Source organism: Antechinus flavipes, chromosome 4 (assembly GCF_016432865.1).
Source record: "Antechinus flavipes isolate AdamAnt ecotype Samford, QLD, Australia chromosome 4, AdamAnt_v2, whole genome shotgun sequence".
NCBI classification, from domain to species: domain Eukaryota; kingdom Metazoa; phylum Chordata; class Mammalia; order Dasyuromorphia; family Dasyuridae; genus Antechinus; species Antechinus flavipes.
In genome coordinates, this window is record NC_067401.1 from 128,762,849 (window position 1) to 128,785,803 (window position 22,955).

A 22,955-nucleotide genomic window follows, 5' to 3' on the forward strand; every position below is an offset into this window, starting at 1 on the left:
CAGCTTCTGACACTGTTCATCACGCTCTCCTTCTTAATGTTTTCTTTTCTCCAGATTTTCAGGACACTATTCTCTTTTGGTCGGCTCCCTCCTCCCTCTGCCCTAAAAGTTTTCCTCAGGCTTCTGTTCTAGGCCTTCTTCTCGTATTACTCCTTCATTTGATGGTTTCATTAGCTGCCATGGATTTAAATAATCTGATGGTGATTCTCCAATCTGCCTTTCCTGCCCCAACCTCTTTCTGAGAAACTCCAGTGTCAAAACTCAATGTCTATCACCCCCTACCCCCCTCTTCCCATCACTCTAGAGTTTTGGGGGGCAAAGATACTGGAGGGGTTTGCTATTTCCTTTTCCAGTGGTTCCAGTGGACTCTTGTCAATCAATCAGAGGTTAAGTGATTTGACCAGGGCCACACAGCTTGAATGTGTCTGAAGCTGGATTTGAACTCAGGTCTTCATGATTCCAGGCCCAATATTCTAGCCACAAGCTATATTTAGCATTCAAAGTCCTTTATAACCTAACCCCCTCCTACCTTTCCAGTCTTTTTACACCTTAATCATTTAAGTAAACTTAATGCATCGATGATTTGGCATACCCTTGACAACTACTCCATTTTTCCAATAGCCAGATTTAAAATAAAAAAGTTTAAAACATGTGAATTCCTAGGCTATTGAAACACATTTGTTACAATCTCTTACATATATTTCTTAATTACACTATTCTGTCCCTGGAAATGTCTAATAATGCTGTAAAGATTCTCATCTGTATAACATTTATCAGAACATCTTAGAAGCTGCCTTCAAGTTCTTTGAGCATTGGTTTTGATATAGTGTATATGTTTAAAAAAAAAAAGACCTAAAAATTTGTTAGATTATGTCAGTTATTCATATCTAGGACTGCTTGCCATCTAGAGGAGGGGGGTAGAGGGAGGGAGGGGAAAATCAGAACAGAAGGGAGTGCAAAGGATAATTTAAAAAAATTACTCTGGCATGGGTTCTGTCAATAAAAAGTTATTATAAAAAAAAGATTGTCAGTTATTAAATTTAAATTGTTTACTTTTTTCAAATAATTTGCATATGATTGTAGTGCTTAACTGGTTACCCCCTGACTGTACTATTAGACTCAAATGAGACAATTTATAAAGTTCTTTGTAAACCTTGAAGTGCTGTATAAATGTGATTATTGTTCAATGTCTCCAGTTTTACATAGAATGAACAACAGATTATAATGGGATCAATCATGGGTAACAGAATCTTTCATATTATTTTCCTTTATGGCATTTTTTTTTTACATAACTATTGACAACTTTAATTAATCCTGAAAATTGTCATGATTATTTATCAATTAAGGAATAGATTTTATTTTATTTTTTTTTATAAATCTGCCTCAGTTCCTGAATATTTGAGAAGTGAGATCTTCATTAGAGAAACTTGCTGTAAAATTTTTTTCTGATTTCCTATTTCTAATTTTTGTTGCTAGTTTTATGCAAAACCTTTTAAATTTATTATAATCAAAATAAGTCCGTTTTACTTCTTTGTGATCCTTCTTCCCCTATGTCTTGTCTCATCAAAATCTTTTCCATATCCATAGATTTGACAGGAAATTCTTTTCCATGATCTCCTAATTTATAACACCTTTTGCATCTAAACTATATTGAGGTAACAATTACTCTTGAAAGAGACCCAGAGAGTATAGTACTTTTGTAAATGGGAATCAGCTGACACTTATCAAGTGGTCTTATCAAGAGTTTTATACAGTTTTGGTATTGCTGGATAGATTCTTACTTATCGTCGCCAACTTTGGCCGAGTTTGTTAATATATAAAAATCCTTTCAAAGTTATCACTCACACTAGAGTTAATTCATTTTCATAATATATTGCTGCTTTTACTGAGCATGTTTGCATCTTCCCTGAAACTTTACAGACTCAGGTGGTTAAGAGAACTTTCTTTAGGGTCTTCCCACATAAGTCATAGGATGTGACATTAGTTAACTGATCATTCAACTTGTTGCCTTTCAAAAAGTACTTCTGCATCAAAAAAAAAAAAAATCTACTAAATTGTTAGGCAATTTTCTTCAATGCCTTTGTTGTGAAAAGCAGTGCAGTTATTCTAGATATTTATAGTTCTAATTCATGTCTTGCCCCTTCTAAAGTCTACTATTCAGGTGACCCTAATGGGGTCAGGGATTTTGAGATGAAGAGAATAAGAGAAAAACATTTAACTTTCTCAGTATATAGCAAGAGCCTTAAGGGAAGAAAAGAAGTTTTGGAAGTGCTTCTGTGTGGAGTAAGATGGGAAGTTCAACAGACATTTATACATAGTAAAATGTTTAATATTAATTTTTTTATTTTTTATGCTAGATAATTTTATTCATATTTTTCAAGAATTAGAATTTTAGCTAATTTTAGCTGCTTGTCTCTCTTGTTTATTCAAAAATTGTTTGCCTTTTCATAAAACTGATAAATAATATGCTCCATGTTCTTCAAATTTTCTTTTAGTATCTCTTTTTATATCTTGTATCCATTTTAACTGTATCTTGATATGGTGCCAAGTATTGGTCTGGGGCCAATTAAGACTATTTTAGTTTTTTTTTTTTTTTGACCATATAACAAAATCACTTTACACTTGTCAAATATACGATTACTGTATTTATTTGCTGCTATAAATTGCATGTTTACCCTGTTTCCTTGATCTACCTTTCTTTTTCTTAGCCAGTACTGGATATTTTAATCATTATTGTCTTAAAACATAGTTTAAAATCTGGCACTTCTAAACCTCCTTCCTTGACGCTTTTCAAATTATTTCCTCATTTTTTCTTGACTTCTTGTTCTTCCAAATGAATTTTGTTGTTGTTGTTGTTTTGTTAGCTCCAAAAAAAAAAAAATTATTTGGTAGTTAAAAAAAACAGGCAGTGAGGGTTATGTGACTTGTCCAAAGTCACACAGCTTCTGAGGTGAAATTTGAACTCAAGTCCTACTGACTCCATTTATTATGCTCACTAAATGCTAAACACTGGAAAGACAAATAACAATACTGCAACATATCTAACATATATAGGACTCTTGCCATCTAGGGGAGGGGGTGGAGGGAGAGAGGGGAAAAATCAGAACAGAAGCAAGTGCAGGGGATAATGTTGTAAAAAAAAATTATCCTGGCATGGATTCTGTCAATATAAAGTTATTATAAAATAAAATATATTTTAAAAAAAGACAAATAAAAAGCAAAAATCTTATCTCTCCCCCCCCCCCCCCCCCCTTCCCTAAAGAGCTTACTAATAATACATTAAAAGGAGCTAAATCATGGAATAAGTTTGGGGCGGGGAAAGGCGAATACAATACTTATACAAGTCTGGAGAATAAAGGATGATTAGTGTTGTCTTTTTCTCAAAATGGAGATTCTAGGAGCAACTTAGCCAGAGTGAAGAGGCCTGCCTGAATAGAGGAAGAAGGCACCTGATACCTAGAAGAAAATGGAGGAACAAAAGAAGTTACTTTTACTAGTTGAGAGAATGGGGATCCAGTTGAGGTTGGCAAAAATGAGGTTGGCAAAAATGAGTTTGCATTGTTCCTATAATGAGCATGGGAATGAGACTACCTTCAGCTTGTTCAGCGGCTATTTGTTAGGAACAGCAATTGTAGATGGTGAGAGTACTCTGGGCTGAGATTTGGCAGGAGAGGAGCCAACACAGGACACGGGCAAAGCTTCCAGAGCTGAGGGCAGTGCAGAGTCGATCTGGTTAATTACTGGGTAGAGACAAGAAGGGGAAGAACATAAGGTACTATCTGGGAGAAAGGATGAAAAGATTGTAGGTCTCCATGAGAGTGAATAATAGATTTAAGGGGGTGAGTCATAGGAAGAGATGGAAAGCCAGGAGGTTAGAATCAGACAGGAGAATGTCAGAATTTATAATTAGGGAAATGGGTAACAGTGAGATTTATTGTGTGACTAAGGTAAGAAGGAAAGAATCAAGGGATTTATGGAGTGTTTTATGGAAAAAGTAAATATCAGTGAATCAATCAAATAATAAGCATTTTCCCAAGCACTTCTTATGTGCTAAGGGTTGGGAACATTAAGACCCTCCCCCCCCCAAAAAAAAAAAAAAAAAAAAAGAAAATTTCAGCTAAAAAAGCTTGCATTTTCCTGCAGAATCAGTAGGCATGTTTCATCAGTTGTCTTCAGGGATTGATAAGGTACCATTCTAGGACCTGAGGATAGCAGTGAACTTACTTCTTCAGGGAGTATCAAAGCATATTGGGAGTTGGGACTGGGAGAGAGAATTGGAGGAGGACACTGACCACTGAGAGAAAAAAGGCCCCTTAGAAGGCAGCACTTTGGGGGAGGGGTTGACAAGGAGGACCTGTGTTCTTGCACTAGGGAGCAGGTAGATAGCCAGTGCAAAAGTATGGAGATGGGTATTATATGCTGTGAGCTAATAGCCAGAAGGCCATTTTGGCTAGATTGAAGAGTCAGGAAAGAGGGAATAAAGCATAATAAGTCTAGAAAGTTAAGTCAGACCAGGTTGTTAAAAGGAAACCAAGCAGCTTATATTTGATCCCAGAGACAAAATAGAACTGATAGGGTTTATGTCACGACTGGAGAAGTGTGGAGGAGGAGTGGCTTTAGAACGATTGTTTTATCAGCTGTATGCAATTTGGATTATAGAAGACTTGAGATAGGGAATACCAGGTAAGAGGTTATTCCAGTGGTATAGGTCAAAGGGAATAAGGGTATGCGTGAAGCTGTTGGTTGTAGCAGGCAGAAGGGGGAAAGATTTAAGGGAGGTTGTGGAGTAACTGAACATGTGGGGTGTTTAAGAATTAAGGATAGTACTTTGTAGTCCTGGGTGCCTGGAAAGATGGCAGTGCTCTTGGCAGAAATAAAGCAGTTCAGAAAAGGAGTGAGTTTTGGAGCCTCGTTTTTTGTTCAGGTGTGTGTTTGAAATGGCCTGTAACAGGTCATTCCCTTTGAAATACCTGATAGGCAGTTGGAGATGGATAGCTAGAATTTAGGAGAAAGAGAGGGGCAATAGAGAGAGTTGGGTATAATTTTCATAGAGACAATTTAAATCCGTGGGAATTTGAATCCTGAAGATCTGGGCTCCAAATCTGCCACTCTCACATACTCTCCTTTCTTCCCTAGGCAGAACCTTGTCTAAGTTCCTCAGTTGCTGAGTAGAAATTTCCAAGAAGCTACAGATTAGCTTTGTTGATTTCTTTGAAATCAGAGTTCTGGTACTCCAAAAAAGCTTTCTTCCCCTCAAGTTGTAGCAGGCTTTCCTTAAAATGGTCATTTGAAACATTTGAAACAAAAGTTCAGATTCTATTATTCTGATTGCTGGGCTCCAATTTTTTGTTTTTGGTTAGATGATGTTTCTGATTTCTTCTAACTATAAGCTGTTAGAAAAGATGTTTTGAAATGTCGCTTGGATAGCTTTGTTTCAGTATCCATTGAATTCAGGTTTCCAAGAAAAGTAAAAAGCAAGTAATTAGTAGTCTTACAGAATTGCAGTTAATGTCACCAATGTCTTTCAGAAAGTTTCTGCTATTTTGGGGCTTTATATTTAAAGATGACGATATTTCTTTTGTTAGATGTGTTTACTTGAGTGACTATCGGGACAAATGTACATGTGTGCTTTCCACGAGTATATGAGCTTTCTTTGGTTTATAGTTGGCACCAAATACAGATCCTATGATTCTTTGTCTTGCCGGTTTGATTTTTGCTCAGTCCTTGGCCTTTGCTTTAATATCACCACATTTCAGTATGTGCCAAACTATCTGTATTGCAGCTGCTTCCCAGTATTTGGCAGTTTAGTTCTACTTCTTCAACAGTACATTTGCTGAGCCCATTTTATCCAAGCCTTATTGTTAATGAACTGGAAAATGTAGTAATACTCTGAAAAGTTCTGGAATATGTAACTTTTTATGCCAGTTTCCTATGAATGATAACTTTTTCATCAGATTAGAATGTACTGTGTATCTGTGTCTCTTTGTATGTGTTACTTGATTTGATTGAATATATTTACTTCCATACTTTGCATCTATACTCTCATTGATGTAGCTACTTCCTGATATAGTGCAAATTTCATCCTAGCCATGCCTTTTCATCTTTTAAGAAGCCAGACATGTCATCTTGTAAAGTCTACACAGGAATCAAGTTGTATGTATTTTGCCATCATATGGGCACAAGAGGAACAGTCAGGAAGACCCTTTGGTCATGCACTACATGATGGTGATGATGTTATACCATATAGCTGGCCTGTGTCCTTTTCTAGTATCTTTTTACCCCACTTGTGTCGTCATTCATTAGTAATATGTTGCTTATTTCATGATAGTTTTAAAAAAATCTGAATTATTTATTATTGTTTAAGGTTATCTTTTATTTTATTTTATTTTTTTCTGGGACTCTTAATTCCATAATCTGATATTTTGAAATTTTATTAAGAGAATTCTCTGGGTAACATGACTTTCCAATGTTATTATACACCCATTCAAAGTAAGACTGAGTTATTCAGTTGTACTTACAAAGAATGTTTACAATTTTTAGGATGAACTTTCTGATATTAGCCAAGGAGGCTCAAAGGCTACTACTCCAGCTTCCATAGCTGCTTCTGAGGTTGCAGCAATTCCTACTGATACTCCCTTGAAGGAGGACAATGAGGGATATTTGAAGGCTGCAGATAAGTCAGAGACAGGCAAACATATTGAAGTACAGGTAGCTCAAGATACTAGGAGTGTATCAATTGGTAAGTGTCTCTTTTGTTTCCTTCCGTATCATCTGGGGTTGGTGGTTGGTTGGTTGATTGCCTGCTTTGGTAATTATCTGTTTTCCTAGATATCAAAGACTTATCTTAGCTAGGAGCAAGCATGTCATGATAATATATAACCTTAAAACACCCATAAAAATGACTGAAGGTAGGGAAAGGGAGGAGAAGGATTGCAAGGAAGGAAGCTTTTGTTTGGGATACCCAGCATTTTGTACTAGGGAATCTGTATCTTGCATTTTATTTTCTCTGTTTTGATCTCATCTAATAAAACATGCTGAATATATTCGAACTTTTATGTTCTTTGGAATGTAAAAATTCAAGAGAATTTAAAACTATTTGTAACTTAATGATAATGTACTAGCATAGGAACATGGCATATTTCATGGCTAATGATCTCACAAAATTGTTCTTTTCTCAGGCTCTAATGAAAATGAAGATAAATCAGAAGTGCAAGCAATCATTGAATCTACTCCTGAACTGGATATGGATAAAGATCTTAGTGGATATAAAGGTTCAAGGTACTTCAGGATGTGCTTCTGTAATACCTCTATGGTTTTTTTCCCTTCTATAAGTATCCAGTCTTATAAATATGTCAGTTTTGACCTATAATCCTATAATGGGAAATTCAGGTACTTTGCTATGTACTAATGATAACAGAAATAGTGGTGGGGAATCTGGTAGCACCCTGGATAGAGTTGTGGGCCTGAAGTCAGGAGGATTCATCTTCCTGAGTTTAAATCTGACTTCAGATGATTTATTAACTACATAACTGGATAGGTCACTTTGCTCTGTGTGCCTCAGCTTCCTCATCCATAAAATGAGCTGGAGTGCTTCTTGACTCGAGATCCATCACTAACAAGTCCAACGCTTAGATGCTTAGTTAAATCAAGCTAACAAATTCCTGTTCTTTTTACTCTGAAATGGAACTCTTTTGTAATTTAGGAAACTTTGCCTTATGATTACTTTATGCATTTATCATTTGGCAACTACTAGTCTTTCTAAGGACCAGGATAAAGTTTGTTTGTTGTTGTTGTTCCTTCATACCCAACTCTTCGTGACTTCATTAGGGATTCCCCAAGATATAGGAAAGGTTTGCCTTTTCCTTCTCCAGCTTATTTTACAGATGAGGAACTGAGGCAAACAGTGTTAAGTGATCTGCCCAGGTACAGCTTAATGATGAAATGAGAATTACTTATCTTCTGTCATGATCAGGATATTTAAAATTACAATAAAATTAAGGGCTTTGTAATTATTATTTCATTGCTTTGCCTACATTTCTACACATTTTTAAACAGTTATCCTGATAGACTTTTCTGAAATTCATTTTATTTCATCCCTAACTCTCCACAAGTGTTGATAAATATTTAATAAGTTCTATGAACTATAGGCCCAAACTTAGAAAGAACCCCCCAATAATGATTCATGTTATACTGAAATTAAATAATTGTTTTATTCCTAAATAATGTAGCTCAGATATCCAATTTACAGTATTGTAGAAGAATTTATTTGTTTGTTATTCTCTTGAACAGCACTCCTACCAAAGGTATAGAGAACAAAGCTTTTGACAGAAATACAGAATCTCTGTTTGAAGAATTGTCTTCAGCTGGCTCTGGCTTGATTGGAGATGTAGATGAAGGAGCAGATTTACTGGGTATGGCAGCTTTAGCAAAAGATTATTTTTTTACTGGTCAAAAAAAGAGTTTTCAAGTTTGTAGTTATAAAAGCCTGCTGAGCTTTATTACTCCCCTCAGAGCGCTCATGGCTTACTGTGCAGACGATAATATAGATCTTAAATTAAAAAAAAATACTCTGAATAAATCCAAATACTAACTTTATTTGAAGTTGTATATGTCTTCATTATCTTACAAGAGCTGTGATCATTAAAGCTAATATACATTTTAAATATGTAACATTCTAACTGTAAAAATTTATCTTCTGAAAATATAAATTTTCTTTAACAATAATTATCCAAACAGTTTAAATGATATGATCAAACATTGGAATCTGTTTTGTACACAAATTCTAATGCTATTTGGTTTTTTTTTTTAAACAAAGAATCATCCCACAAAAAAATTATACTTTTAAATGCAAGCTATGTAGTAGCTTGCCATTTCCTATGACTCTTGAAAGTTTTGATATTTCCTCTTAAACTTAGTGTAGTATTATACCTTTATCTTTTTGGTTAATCCTAATTTTCTAGATGTTTGGTGGTTGATAGCAGCTCTTAATTGATAGACAAATCAAAACTGATTTAAATTTGAAAATCAGAAATGACAAGTTACATAACATTGTTCATATCTTCATTAATTGTTTTCTCTGCCAGGGTGTGTGTTTTAAAGCCCTCCTTCCCATCAAAAATAATGAGTTTTCTGCCCACCAAAAAAAGAGGAAAAAAAAACAATCCTAAAATTGTGTTTAGTTTAATTAAGCATATTAATGAAAATTGGGCTGTCCAAATTCCCAAGTAGTTTTGTATTACTGTTAGAATGGAAAAAGCATTATATTTCATAAGACTTTTCTTTGTACATGTTTATTCATGTTAATCGTATTTTGTATCTTTATTTGGAACTTTCGGGAGAAATCTTTCTTGGAAATATATTTTTTATTAACTATACATTTCACAGACTACAATATAAGAATGTGTATTTTCCATATAATATCTTAAACTTTTTAGTACCATAGTGCCATATATTGCTTAATATGTGGTTTGGTTAACCATTTCTCTTTTCTCTTCTTTGACATTAATGTGAGCTTAGCTATTAGTTTCCTAAAACAAGCTAATTGAGATTCTCTAATCTCTTTTCTCTTGGGCTGCTTACCCAGGGGAATATTCTGGTGTGTATGTTTTTAAATGTATTCAAATTGCTGCTTCTACAGCTAGGCATTCTTGGCTGCTATTGTCATTCAGTGCATTCTCTTCATTTTTCTGCTCACTGACATTTTTTGCCCTGCATATTTTTTCAGCTTTTAAGCCTTTTCTCCTAATTCTTGAAAGAGTTTCCACAAATGTGGTTAGGAAGGATTTTTTTTTTCCCAGACTAAGTTAGGGTCTATTTCTTTCATATATATATACTTAATTGTTACCAAATTATTTATAAAGAAATTGTTTAATACTTCATATATTAACACATGTTTAAGCATTCAAATATTAGCTAAAAGGCTTCTGGATCTCAGAGGTTTGGTCTAATGTACTATTGAATAGGGAAGGGAAAGGAAGAGAAGGAAATAGGCATTATATATAGTGCCTACTATGTACATTCATTTTTTGTAATTAAAAATGTTTTCCTCATGAGGAATTTGCTAACTTAATAAGTGTTTCCTTATTTATCTCTTTATGGTGCTTTTATCCAACTTAGTTCACTAAATGAAAAATTAGAAATAATGCAATTGTCATAGCCTTTGTTTCCAGAAAATGATTTTGAATACTTTGGGTTCAATGCAATGCATGGAGTATGGATGTGTCTCTGTCTGTATCTCTGTCTATGCAAACAGGAGAAAGAGACAGAAAACACATATTTTTAATTTGCCGATTTTTTTTCCTTTAGGATTTATGTGAACCCCCCCAATACATAATTTCACCTCCATTTTTCTTAGTGTGCTTGAATTGGAAATTTTATTTATCACAACTATAAAGTTGGAAGTTTGTGCTTTATTTGAATGTCATGCATGTAGATTATTTTTTCTGAAATTATTGAACCTGATCATTATTGATTTGACACTTTAATAAAAAAAATACTACAATTCAGCTGATTTGTGGACTTTAAGCATATTTATTTTCAGTATGAGGCAAAATAGAAAAACATTTGTTTGGATTTAAGAGTTTGCAGCATTCCTGGAAGGGGCTTAATAATAATAGGTTATCTTCTTAAGCTACAGAATGCTTCCTCCATCACTAGTCCTTGCCCTCATGACTGAATCCTCCAGTCTTACCACTGTGATTCCCTATCTTTGTTATTAGCTGTGTTTTTCACAAAGTTCACAATTTTATACATAATCAATCTACATTCATACTGTTTCTTACACGAAACGTTTCTTGTTCTTTGTTTTTGCTCTACACGGGATGCATGGGCTTTAAGACCATAATTTCTTGGGTAAGGTGCCATCTGCTTTGGGGTACTGCAAAGCTTTTTCACTTTCTCTGACCTTCTGTTTAAACATCCCCTCTCTATGTAAAATCTGGTTTTTGGTTTATTATTAGAAACACAATCTCCATTTTAAAAAGATTTGGGTGGAAGCCCATCAATCAATAATCTACATTGTCTGTATTTGATATAAATATGTAAAATATTTGAAATGTGTATAAAGTATGAAGCTTTTCAGATTTCTACTCCTTTCATTTCCTCTTTGAAATTTTTGGTCATTCAGATTGACTTTGTTTTTACATCACCTTCATTTCATCTAATCTTTAATTGAGTTGAATATCAGCTCTATATAAACTAGCATTCCTGTTGTGGTATTTAGCAGAATACTTGATTTTTTTTTTTTTTTTTTTTGGAAATTATCTTTGAAAAGGAAGAAAGCATCAGCTATGAAGAACAAACCAATAAAATTTGTGGCCTTTTGTTTTGGAAGTTTTATAGGTTCTTACTCTATGGGGATTAAAAACAAACTTATAAAATAATTATAAATTAATTAGCATAGCTTTAAATTGATCTTTTTTTTTTTCTGAATTCACCATTTTTTTCTTATTTTTAAGGAATGGGTCGTGAAGTTGAAAATCTTATTCTGGAAAACACGCAACTCTTAGAAACCAAGTAAGTATTCATAGAATTTTGATAATACAACTAAGGTTCCATCATAACTCCCTCTTCAACTAGTTCATCCATCTGAATTTTTCTTTCCTATTTTTAGCTATATCTAATTGGAACACATACTATACAACCCTCATGTAGGTTTCTTTTGGTTTGCCCTAGGAATTGATTAACTTTCTAGTCTTTGAATGCATTCTTTTCTTTGTTCTCAAATATCATTAGTTATTTTTTTTGGAGTTTTGTCTTGTGGGAGACCAAATGGTCTTCTTACCTGTGGTTTCTCAATTTTGATACATTATAAATGCAAGCTGTTGCTATTCTTATGAGTAATATTAAGGTTGCTAAGCATTTATTATATGATCTCATTTGGTCCTTATAACCTGTGAAGTAGGTACTATTCTCATTTCATAAATCAGGAAACTGAAGCTTGCAGTGTTGAAGTGATAAACATAATCACACAACTATTTCATGTCTGACTTTGAACTCAGATTTTCCTGACTCCAAGTCAAATGCTTTATCTACTGGACTTCTTTAAATGTCATGTCTAGTTCTTTTTTTTCTTTTTCTGAGGCAATTGGGATTAATTGACATGCCCAGTGTCACATAGCTAGGGAGTGTTAAGTTTCTGAGACCACATTTGAACAGGAGGGTCTTCCTGACTTCAGGGCTGGTGCTTTATCCCCTCACCACCTAACTGCCCCCAGTTTAGTTCATTCTTAAACAACCCTGTAAGTAGGTTGCCGTCATTTTACAGATGGGAAAACTGAAGCTGAGAACAGTTCAAAGGCTTGCCCAAGGGCCCAGGCCTAGTATAAATACTGAAGAAATTATTCCAGCTTATGTCTTCTGATTCCAATTGTAATGCTACATCTGCTTACTGCACTCTTCACTGTCACATTTTCAGGTCTGACATAAGTCGTTTCTCTTTAGCATTCATTAAATTTGTATTTATCTGAAATATATGGATTGAAGATAAAATGGTTTCTATGCAAGGGCAGAATTGACCCAAAAGGCATTAGATGTTAGAGTTCATGCATTCCTTTACAATTTATTTGTCTTTATTAAAGACAATTATTTTATTAATTGTTCTTCAGAGCAATTCAGCAAGAATGCTTTTATTAAAACCATCTCAATTTTTTTTTCAGATTTAGTTTTGCAATTGCTTTGCTGTCATTGTGCTTCTTGCCTTTTCTATTTGCAAAAATAGAACTAGGCAACCCTTAAATCTTCCTCTGTTGTTACCATTTAGTTCTATTGCAATTAAAATGCTAAGAGAGCAGCATCATATTGGCTTTCTTGGACTGTAATGCAAAGAAACCCACTGGAATGATCTTTGTGGAATCCGAGCCCTGACAGTTAAATTGGGGGATTTGAGGCCAGGGTTTTTCTATCAACCCTAGTTTCTGCATAATATACAGATCTCACATGATTGTTTGAGAGAAGTGCTTTGCTCACCTTTTAAAGTACTATGTTACTGTGATTTTTGTACTTTTTTTCTTTCCAAATTTTCTTTGATACCCTACATGCACTCATTGAAAAGAAAAGAAAAACAAAACCAACGTCAAAATATCTGTAGTCATGGAAAACAAATTTCCAAATTAACTATGTTCCTTTCACATATGGTCTCATCCCCATTCAAGGTAGCAGATAGAATGTTTCATGAATCCTTTGAAATTGTGGTGTTGGTCACTGTATTGATCATAGTTATTATGTCTTTCACAATTAATTATCTTTACCATATGGCTGCTGATGTGTAAATTCCTCTCATTGTTTCAAACAGATCTTCCCAGATTTCTCTTCCCTTCTTTTCTTACAACCCAGTAATATCGCATCATATTCACATATCATAATTTTATTTAGACTTCCCCTGTTGATGAGTGTCTTCTTAGTTTCCAATTCTTTGTCTCAACAAAAAGAGATGTTATAAATATTTTCTCATATGTGTACTTTTCCTCTTTGATTGGATGTATTGCTCGGTCTGCAGAGCAGGGGACATGTACAGCTTTATACAAATACACATACACATACATGTTTATATATACATAGCTTTTGGGTCATAGTTTTAAAATGCTGTCCTGAATGATTGAACTGTATAATTTACAGTGCTACCCACAGAACATTAATTAGCATGCCTGTTTTCACATGTCCTTTGTCATTTGATATTGGTGTGATGGAACTTGTTCATGCAGGCTCAAAGAGCTTTTATTTTTTCATTCTGAACATATTTTAGCCAAACAAGTGAGTTTAGAGGTAACACTAAGGTTTTTTTCAATGTTGTTTTGATTTCCATTTCTCTTTTGTATATTAGTGATTTAGAACATTTTATATCATTTTTGATAGTTTCATATTCTTTAACCATCTATCCGTTGGGAAATAATTCTTATTCTTATCAATTTGATTCAATTCCTATATATTTTTAAAATGAGACCTTTATTTGAGAAACTTATACATTTTTCCTCCATTGCTTTTCATTTTATCAGCATTGGTTTTGTCAATGCAAAAACTAGCATTTGTGTTGTTGACTATTATTTTCAAATATCTGCTATGTAGAAATGCTTTGAATGTAGTGAAGAATGATCTCATAGCAAAAGTGGATGAGTTGACCTGTGAGAAAGATGTGCTACAAGGAGAATTAGAAGCTGTGAAGCAAGCCAAACTGAAACTGGAGGAGAAGAACAAAGAATTGGAGGAAGAGCTTAGAAAGTGAGTGATACCATTACTTTACATAGCTTTACCTTAAATTAAATCGAATTGTCGAATTTGAAACATTCATTCTTCCTGATTTTACTTTAACCTTGATTTATGTGTGGGCATAGCACTAGAATAACTTGCCCTGAAAAAGGGCAGCTAAAAAAAGTCTAAAATAATCTTGTTGAAGAGAGGTATCACCAGTTAAATAGTGACAGTCTTTTAGTCTTTAATTATGGTTTTGTACTTTCATAAAGATTCCCCTCAGTTTGAATCACATCTTTTTTTCTTTTTCTCTTTTCCCTCTACTGTCTCCTTCGCCCCCTTTGGTTAGAGCTCGAGCAGAAGCTGAAGAAGCAAGGCAAAAAGCAAAAGATGATGATGATGTAGGTATAACCTTTTAATCGGTCTGTCTGACAAGCTTTTTTCCCTGATTGTACTGCAATATGTGTTGTAGAGAAAGTTAGTATATTTTGTCTGGGCTTACAACAATTTAAGTAGGGAATGTTGTTATGTAGTCATGTGATGGAATTATGGAAATTACTGATATTAATATCCTTTAGCACATACTTGCTACTTAATTATCATATTCCTATACTATCTTTAAAGAAAGTGACATTGCTTATTCTGTGCTAATATGTGTTTTGAGTTAATTTGTGGGGCTGTGGGATTAGTTTATGTTTTCATAAGTATTCATATGTAGAGGCATTGATATGGTGGCTTGTTCATGTAGCCTCATGAGAGCCAACTTTTAACTTTAATTCATTTTGAGCATTTACACCTTAGAAATGGCAAATGCTACAAATCAGGACTTGATTTATCATTTTGTTGATCATAAAGAAATAAGAAAATGATAAGGTAATTTTAATAACAAAAATCAAGCTTTAAAATGCATCATGTCTGCACACCCTTCCCTCCTCCCTTCTATCCTCACCTCCTCTCAAGCCAGTTGTTAAAATTTACCAATACACCCTTGCTGAGAGATCTCTCTTTTCACCTTAGCATGAATATCTGAAGCAGTAAAGTGGATTTAAGAATAGGTCATTTGACTATGGAATAGCAAATCTAATAGTCCCTTGTAGCAATCAAACACCACCCTACCCCTACCCCACCTACCCTCCAAACCCTTGGCAAACTAGCACAGTGCTCTCGCTAACTGGGCCAACCATTCAAAGTAATGTTCATTTTCTCTTTTTTTATTTATTGCTGACTTGCAATAAAATTTTAACTTCACTGTATCTGTCTTCTCATTCCTGTGAATACAGATTGCAGACCCTATTCTACAGGACTTTTGTCAACAATCCCTTGCAAATTCTTTAAAGCAACTCACCCATCCTCTCAAATAAAATACTTTCTTACTCAGAAAAATAGGTTGTTAGTTTGGGAAATTCTTCCATCTCTATTCAGAATGACTCAGGATCCAATAGAAGAGTTATTTTTAAGTCTGACAAATAAATAAAGCTATTTCTGCACAAAAATTTTTTAATGCTTCAATATTTAATTTGATTCAAAACTCAAATTTACTGTTAATCTTGGGTAACTCATTTAACTTATTCAGTCCTGTTTCTTTATTTCTAAACTTGTAAACCTGTACTCATACTGTAGCAGTGAGTGGTCATTAAAATTTTGTAGTTTTCTGGTATTTTGTTATTGTTACAATGAATAGTTAACTTTGTATATATCGTTTTCTTGGTTGTTCTTCACTTTTCATCCCTTCATATAAATTCATATAAATCCACATTCTGTTTCCTCATGCCTTGAAGTACGTAAATATTTTATTGCATTTGTATATTATATCTTGTTTAGCCATTCCTCACTTAACGGATATCTGCCATTTCTATGGATAGATGGATATCTTAAGGTGATCTACCATTGCCAGTGTTTTGCTATTACAGAAAGTGCTATTACATTTTGATATATATGAAGCTGGTTTTTGTTATTGTTATTATTGATCTGCTTGGAGATAACAAGCAATCATCTAAGTAACTGCTTATTATTTATTGTGTTCCCTACACTATAGAATCTTTGGGTTGAAAGTGGGAACATTTTAGTCATTCTTTTGCATATTCCAATTTCTTGTATAATATTTTAGTTTGTATCTAATTATCTGTACTTTGTATTACTAGCTGGTTTTCTGAATCTTTGCCCCCTTCCACTTAATCACCAATATCTAAATAGTTTACCTTTTTCCCTTTCAATTATTAATAAGGTAATAAATTACAGTCATTTTATGTGTTTTTGTATTTTAGAAATTAAACATGACAAAACTGATAGAAACTGGCCTTAAAGAGATCTTGCACAAATTGGCTCTCTGATCCTAGGCAAGTCACATGACACTTAGAATACAGGTAGCCCTCTTCACACTAGAAGTTGCCCAGGAGGTGTTCATCCTCTTGATGGAGAGACTCCTTACATTGCTGAAATCATAGATGGAACTTTTTTTTTTTTAATAGGTCTTTAGGAAATCTAGAAGATTAATGGGTATACACACAGTTGTGTGATGGATGGACCAATATTTGAAAAAAGATACAAAACTAGTTTTTAAATTCCATAAGCACAGTATAAAGTCTGTGGATCTCTTCAGATCCATTATGAACCTACAGAGTGATATCCTGTTCTTTTCTTTTCTTTTCTTTGTAGAGTGACATACCCACAGCTCAGAGAAAGCGATTTACTCGAGTAGAGATGGCACGTGTCCTCATGGAAAGAAACCAGTATAAAGAGAGGTTGATGGAGCTTCAAGAAGCTGTGCGATGGACAGAAATGATAAGGTTAGTGTTGGAAGGATACCATATTTATTTTTTCTGTTTTGGTGTCTCATTTATTCCTTCAGTCATTAAACCATTGCTTTGTTGTTTGTGTAGTCCAGTGAGAGAACATCTTATGCCCAAATTAAGTGTTACCAAACTAGTAGCAAAATTGGGCTAATGAAGATTTTTGTGACCATGCTAATGTCATCTTAGTAGCTTAACAGTACTTGTCAGATCATTAGAAAGTATCAAGTCTTTTACAATCCTGATAATACTTTATTTAATCTTTTTTTTGATGCCTTGTCACATTCCTTTCTCCACCCAAAAAAATTTCTTTTAAGGGGAAAAAAAAAAACCAGTTCATCAAAACAAACCAACTTGTTGAGCCTTGTTCTGCATTCATAGTCTGACAGAGCTTTAGAAGCGGTATTAGGAAAGAAAGTTTTAATTTTCACTTTTTCAAAAGTGTTACGTTGTTTCTGTTTGAATTCTTTCCTCTCAATTCTCACAAAGTACATCCTTCACTCAATTGTGCCATCTGTTGATCACATATGTCTAGTACAAGTCAAGTAGACTAGTCATCATAATGGGTGTGTTCCTGAAAAGTTGAATGCAAATGGATTTTTAGAATTCTATCTTCATTATTAAAGGGAACTTATTTTTTATTCTTTTGTGTGAATAACTTAGTAAAGTAAAATTTTATTTGAATATCTTTCTATCATGCCAAGTCACAAATTTTAATTTTGAGTTTTCATTTACTAGATTTTCTTAGTGAGGCACACTATTCACTTGGATTTAAAATTATGAGCATGTTTTCTTTTTTCACTTGGTATTATTTGACTTACTTGGTATTAATGTGTTTTTTTAAGGAAGAAACTATTTCCTTTATAAAAAGGATATACAACCTAATTTATATATTTTAGAATTTAAATGCTTCTGAAAGAATTCTGTTTTCTAATCTCTTTAACAGATGAAGAAATTAACATATCAAGAGTTATGTTTTCAACATACATATAATAGATAAAATAGTATCTATCAGTTATTGGTATTACAATTAGACTTTTTATTTTTCTAAGGCTGTGATTTCAAATTCAGATGGGTGTTATTTGACATCTGTATAAGGATCCTCATTGGCCACATATTGACTTATAAAATCACATATCAATAGTAACTGTTTTATTGTATTTTAATTTATGTTAAACATTTCCCAGTTATATATTAATCTAGTTCAGGCCCTACATAGGAGTCTGGTGGTTTACATACAGCCTGAGGGTTACACATTTGACACCTCTAGCCTAGGAAATGCCTGGGTAAAACAGTTCTCTCAGTGAAATGGAGACCAGTATCTTCTTTTGGCAATGCAGATTACTGAGAGGTTAAGTGACTTGCTACCACGTAGTAGTAACCTACTGGAGGAAAGACTTGAACTCAGGTCTTTATGATTCTTTGGCCAGTGTAATTAACTACCACCCTGACTCTAACCTCTAATATAATTGATTATACCAGGTTTTCGTCTTTTTGGCAGCCCATCTTTTGTGCCCATTTTGTTTCCCAACTACAAGAAAAGGGTCATTTTAGAATTTCTAGTTATTCTTTAAAGTTTTAATTCATATTTTACTGTTATTGTTAATCCCAGCACTTCATTGGTCTTGGTCTGTTTTTGGCTTCCAGACTAACATTTTAAATGTTTCTGAATCTATTAAAAATTGTCCTGCTTGTTTGAAGTTTCACTCTCATGGTGGGAAACTGTGGAATGAGTATCAAATGCCAGCCAGGGACAGAAGTACATGCTTGTTGGGCCACGTAACCTTGCTCAAGAAGAGCAAGTTGTGAGCTTCAGGGGACTGTGCCTGTCAACTAGCTTAGGGTCAGTATAGTGTCCTTCCAGGAAAAGCGGCCACCTAGTGGTCTAAAAGGAGGCAGTTTAAAGCTTCTATGCTTTTTTAGTGAAATTGGGCCCAAAAGTAGCCTTTGCCTTTTAGCCAAAGCAAAATTAAGAGAACCCTGTCTTTAAAAAAACAAAAGCAAAACATTTAAAAAATATTGAAGATCACTTGTTTTGACAGAAAGAGGTGTGTGATCTAGTAGAGCACTGGACTGGGAATCAGTCTTAGTTTCAAATTCTACTCTCTGAGCCTCAATTTCCTAGTGATACTAGCTGTGGTACTTAGCTAGATTGTTGTGTGAGCCCTAAACATAAAAATATGTAAATTTTTGTAGATGTTAAGCATTTTCTATCTCGGCAAAATCAAAACAGTTCATACAAAACAATTAGCAGCCGTGTTCATTCTGTGTTAGCATTACTCTAATTGTTCATACATTGTTCAAAACATACACATATTTTCCTTTTTCTTTAGGGCCTCAAGAGAAAACCCAGCCATGCAAGAAAAAAAAAGATCAAGCATTTGGCAATTGTAAGTATCTAAAAGCAAGTCAGGATACTTGATACAAAACACTTTTCAAAGTAGGAAGTTATGTGTTAAAAAGGGCTTGTCAGTGATAGTTTTATTTACTGTGCAATGTTTTCCCTCTATTGTCATGTAAAAATTGCTAAATTGAACCTTTTCTTTTTGACACTTAGCATGCCAACTGGGTAAGGCTGTTCTTGAAGACAAAAATAGGATCTCGTAAGCTGCATCCTGTAGTGTTGGTTATGCATTTAGTGAAGTAGTGAAAGCCTATGTCTAATTGCATTGAGTGATGATGATTTCATGTAGTGGATGACAAAATTGAGTCTCCATTTAACTATTTGATCCATTAGTTCAGTGATTGATAAAAAATTTTGAATCTAAGATGGGAAGCAGCGTTTGTGGGATTTGAGTAGTGTTTGTGTGTTGAACTTTTGCATATGGTTATGCTATGATGATTATTATTGTGCTTATGACTTGTCCTTTTCCAATTAACTTGTCATCTTCATTTAATTGTAATTGCTTTACTTGATGTCAAATTAGTTTATTTCCGTTTCTGTTTAATCAAAAAAATTAAAACCAGTGAATAATGTTTTATCACTTTATCGTAAGAGTAATATCTTATTAAGATGGCCTTCCCTCAACAAACATCCAGGATAATGAGGAGGCTTTCTTCCATTTAGTGTAATCTAAGAGTTGGTATAAAACTGGAATTGATTTTTCAAGTTAAACTTGCCATTTTTGTTTTCTCATTTCAGTTTTAGCCGACTTTTTAGTTCTTCAAGTAATACCTCCAAGAAGCCTGAACCTCCAGTTAATCTAAAATACAATGCACCGACCTCCCATGTCACCCCTTCTGTCAAGAAAAGAAGCAGTACTTTATCTCAGCTGCCTGGGGATAAATCAAAAGCTTTTGACTTCCTCAGTGAAGAGTAAGTACCTTCAGGCTTTGGTTGTGGAAAAGGTAATGCTCTGCAGGCTGGAAGACTTAGAGAATGTCATTATTACCAGCCAGAAGTTACGAACAATTAAGATAAAAATCTGTAAGGAAGCAGCTTTTTAATAGAAATATTGTTTAGCCAGTTTCATATGAAAAAAGGAATCAAAGAGGAAAACTTGAAATTCTTCTAACATTTTATATTTTATAAGCCATACTAAGCCTTTCTTTATGCTGAATTTCTTAGGCTTATGACCTAAACTAATAAATGTAAAGAAATTACTTATATTTTTAAAAATAAATTCACCATCAGTTTTTATACTTTTGAAACAAAAAAAATGGTTAGAGAACCTATATAATTGTTTTTTAAATTTCCTTTTGCCTAGAACTGAAGCCAGTTTAGCCTCTCGAAGAGAACAGAAGAGAGAACAGTACCGCCAAGTAAAGGCACATGTTCAGAAAGAAGATGGCAGAGTGCAAGCTTTTGGCTGGAGTTTGCCCCAGAAATACAAACAGGTACCTGTTGAAATGCTAAATATACTGGAAAGGTATTTGTGTGTTTGTTTATACACATATAAAGACTGCTTGTGAAAAGCTACATGAATAGATAGATCCCTCCCGTTTTTACCCTTTCAAGTTAATTTGAACTAAAAGGAGAAAAAAGTCTTTCTAAGAGGCTAGCCCTTTTTCTGCCTTCTAAAATCACAGTAGATGTTCAAAACCTAAATAATTACTTTATTCATTCAGTTCCCTGTTTGGTTCTGGGAGGTAACTTATTACATGCTGGCTTCTACTTGGGCTTTTATTTGTGTTTGAGCACAAATACCCACATATATACATTTGTTCTGCGAATGCCTGTGTCATATTGACCATTCCAAGTTGATGAAAGACAAACTCAATGTTTGCTGCTTATCAAAACAATTTTTCTAAAGGACTGTTTTATTATTTGTGTGGGAAAACTAAATTTATATTTATATTTAGTAATAATCAAATTGTTTAAGTCAAGCACTTCTCCGCTGGGCCTTTTTCCCACCCCAATTCAGAAGAGCAGGCAGTGGGCTGACCACAGAGAATCTGAACACCTTTGTATTCTTGGATATTTCTGCTTCCCAGTCCAGAGAAGTAGATAAGATAGCCAAGGCCCAGCTTTGCTCTATATTTCATTCCACGAAGTCTATGAGCAATATAATTCATCTGCCACTCCCTGTTGACCTTATTTTGTTCTCTTTATTTCTTTATGACATCCTCACTAGTTGTAAACTCTCCCCAAACTAATTTTCATCCCCATTTTCTTTGCCTATCCATTCCAGCTCAGCCCATCCCTTCTGTGTAGTGTTGGGAATTCCCATTTCATGATGACAAACTTCCTTCACCTTTACTTATTTTTAATGAGACTTCCATTTCCCTAGATGACATTATGTTTCTGACTATGCTCTCCAGGTTGGTTGTACGTTTTCTTACACCTCAAAGTACTCACATCCTGGTCCTAGAGAGGGAACCAGACACTTCTCCTTACATTAACATTTCCAGACTTTCCTTTTTTCTAACATCATTTAGAACCTCTTCTTGGAATTCCTACTACTACATTTCATACAATTCATAACTACACACATTTTTTTACCCCATAGTGATCATGGGGACAATTGTTTGCTAGCAGGTAATATGTAAACAGATGTCTACAATGTAGACATACATACATTGACAACGTCAATGGCCACCAAATTTATAATTTTAACAGAATTGGATGGAGAAAAAAAATCAGTTATTCCTTCCATATCACTGGGACTAGGGTTGTGGCAGCCCTATGATCAGGAAAATCTGCATAAAATTTTTGGCTTTTCCTCAGTACCAATGAAGAAGTCTGAATTTTTATGGTATTAAAAGGAAATATGTTGATATTATATAATGCTATACATGTATTTTATATATTTTAGAATTTCTACATTTTGTGTGTTATCTTGGACTTCCACGAGGCTCCCCCAAAAATTCCCATTCAGTATCTCATGCTGACATGCAATATATCAAAACTATGATGGGAAAAGTTGCAGTGTGGAAGGGATGATTGTACTTTTATAATAATCCTTATATATATTCCCTACTTTTCATTCCTACTATCATCACTGTAGTTCAGGCTCTAAATTTCTTCTTTCATTAGGTTTCACCTAATCTCCAGCCTCTTCTCCCTTTAATCCATTCCCAGCTATTCCCCTATAGCTTCCTTTCATGTTCAGAGCCAGAATGAATACTTCCTCTTCTTCCAAAGGCCCATGACTGTAGTGTTCATCTGTAGGTCCCTGTTGGGGCACCAAAATGTATTGTCTGGATTAACTCTCTGGAGAGTCTCGGGACCAGCCTTGATCTTAGTGGATTAGTGAAGGAGGCAGGAGAGCCACCAGGATGGATGGTCTAGGGTGGAGTCTCCATCTTCTGTTTCCAATCTTCTCAGCCCTTAAATACCTCAGTATGATTACATCATTAGAGCACACTAAATATGTGTCAGCTAGAGGAACATTATATCATCAATCACATTATGTTAAGTGCTAACTATAAGCATCCTGCTATAAGTATTCTTTGCTTCAAGTAGAACACAGGTGGTCAAGCCCTCATTGATTTCTTCATGAAGGGAGGTGGGCACCAAAGGGAAATGGGGAGCCAAACCAG

The 22,955-nt window shown here is 34.3% G+C and overlaps 1 protein-coding gene across 8 annotated transcripts in view; it reads left to right on the forward strand.

The window, feature by feature from the left end:
* The window catches only part of SPAG9 (sperm associated antigen 9), a 150,625-nt gene that overhangs the window by 99,766 nt on the left and 27,904 nt on the right, over positions 1-22,955 (forward strand). For all 8 annotated transcript variants that reach the window (XM_051994269.1, XM_051994267.1, XM_051994268.1 and 5 more), the window contains 10 exons: positions 6,541-6,739; positions 7,179-7,278; positions 8,290-8,411; positions 11,457-11,514; positions 14,062-14,214; positions 14,534-14,585; positions 16,840-16,970; positions 19,307-19,363; positions 20,116-20,289; positions 20,681-20,810. In XM_051994269.1, coding sequence (XP_051850229.1) covers positions 6,541-6,739; positions 7,179-7,278; positions 8,290-8,411; positions 11,457-11,514; positions 14,062-14,214; positions 14,534-14,585; positions 16,840-16,970; positions 19,307-19,363; positions 20,116-20,289; positions 20,681-20,810 — 1,176 coding nt within the window. The remainder of the gene's footprint in view (positions 1-6,540; positions 6,740-7,178; positions 7,279-8,289; positions 8,412-11,456; positions 11,515-14,061; positions 14,215-14,533; positions 14,586-16,839; positions 16,971-19,306; positions 19,364-20,115; positions 20,290-20,680; positions 20,811-22,955) is intronic.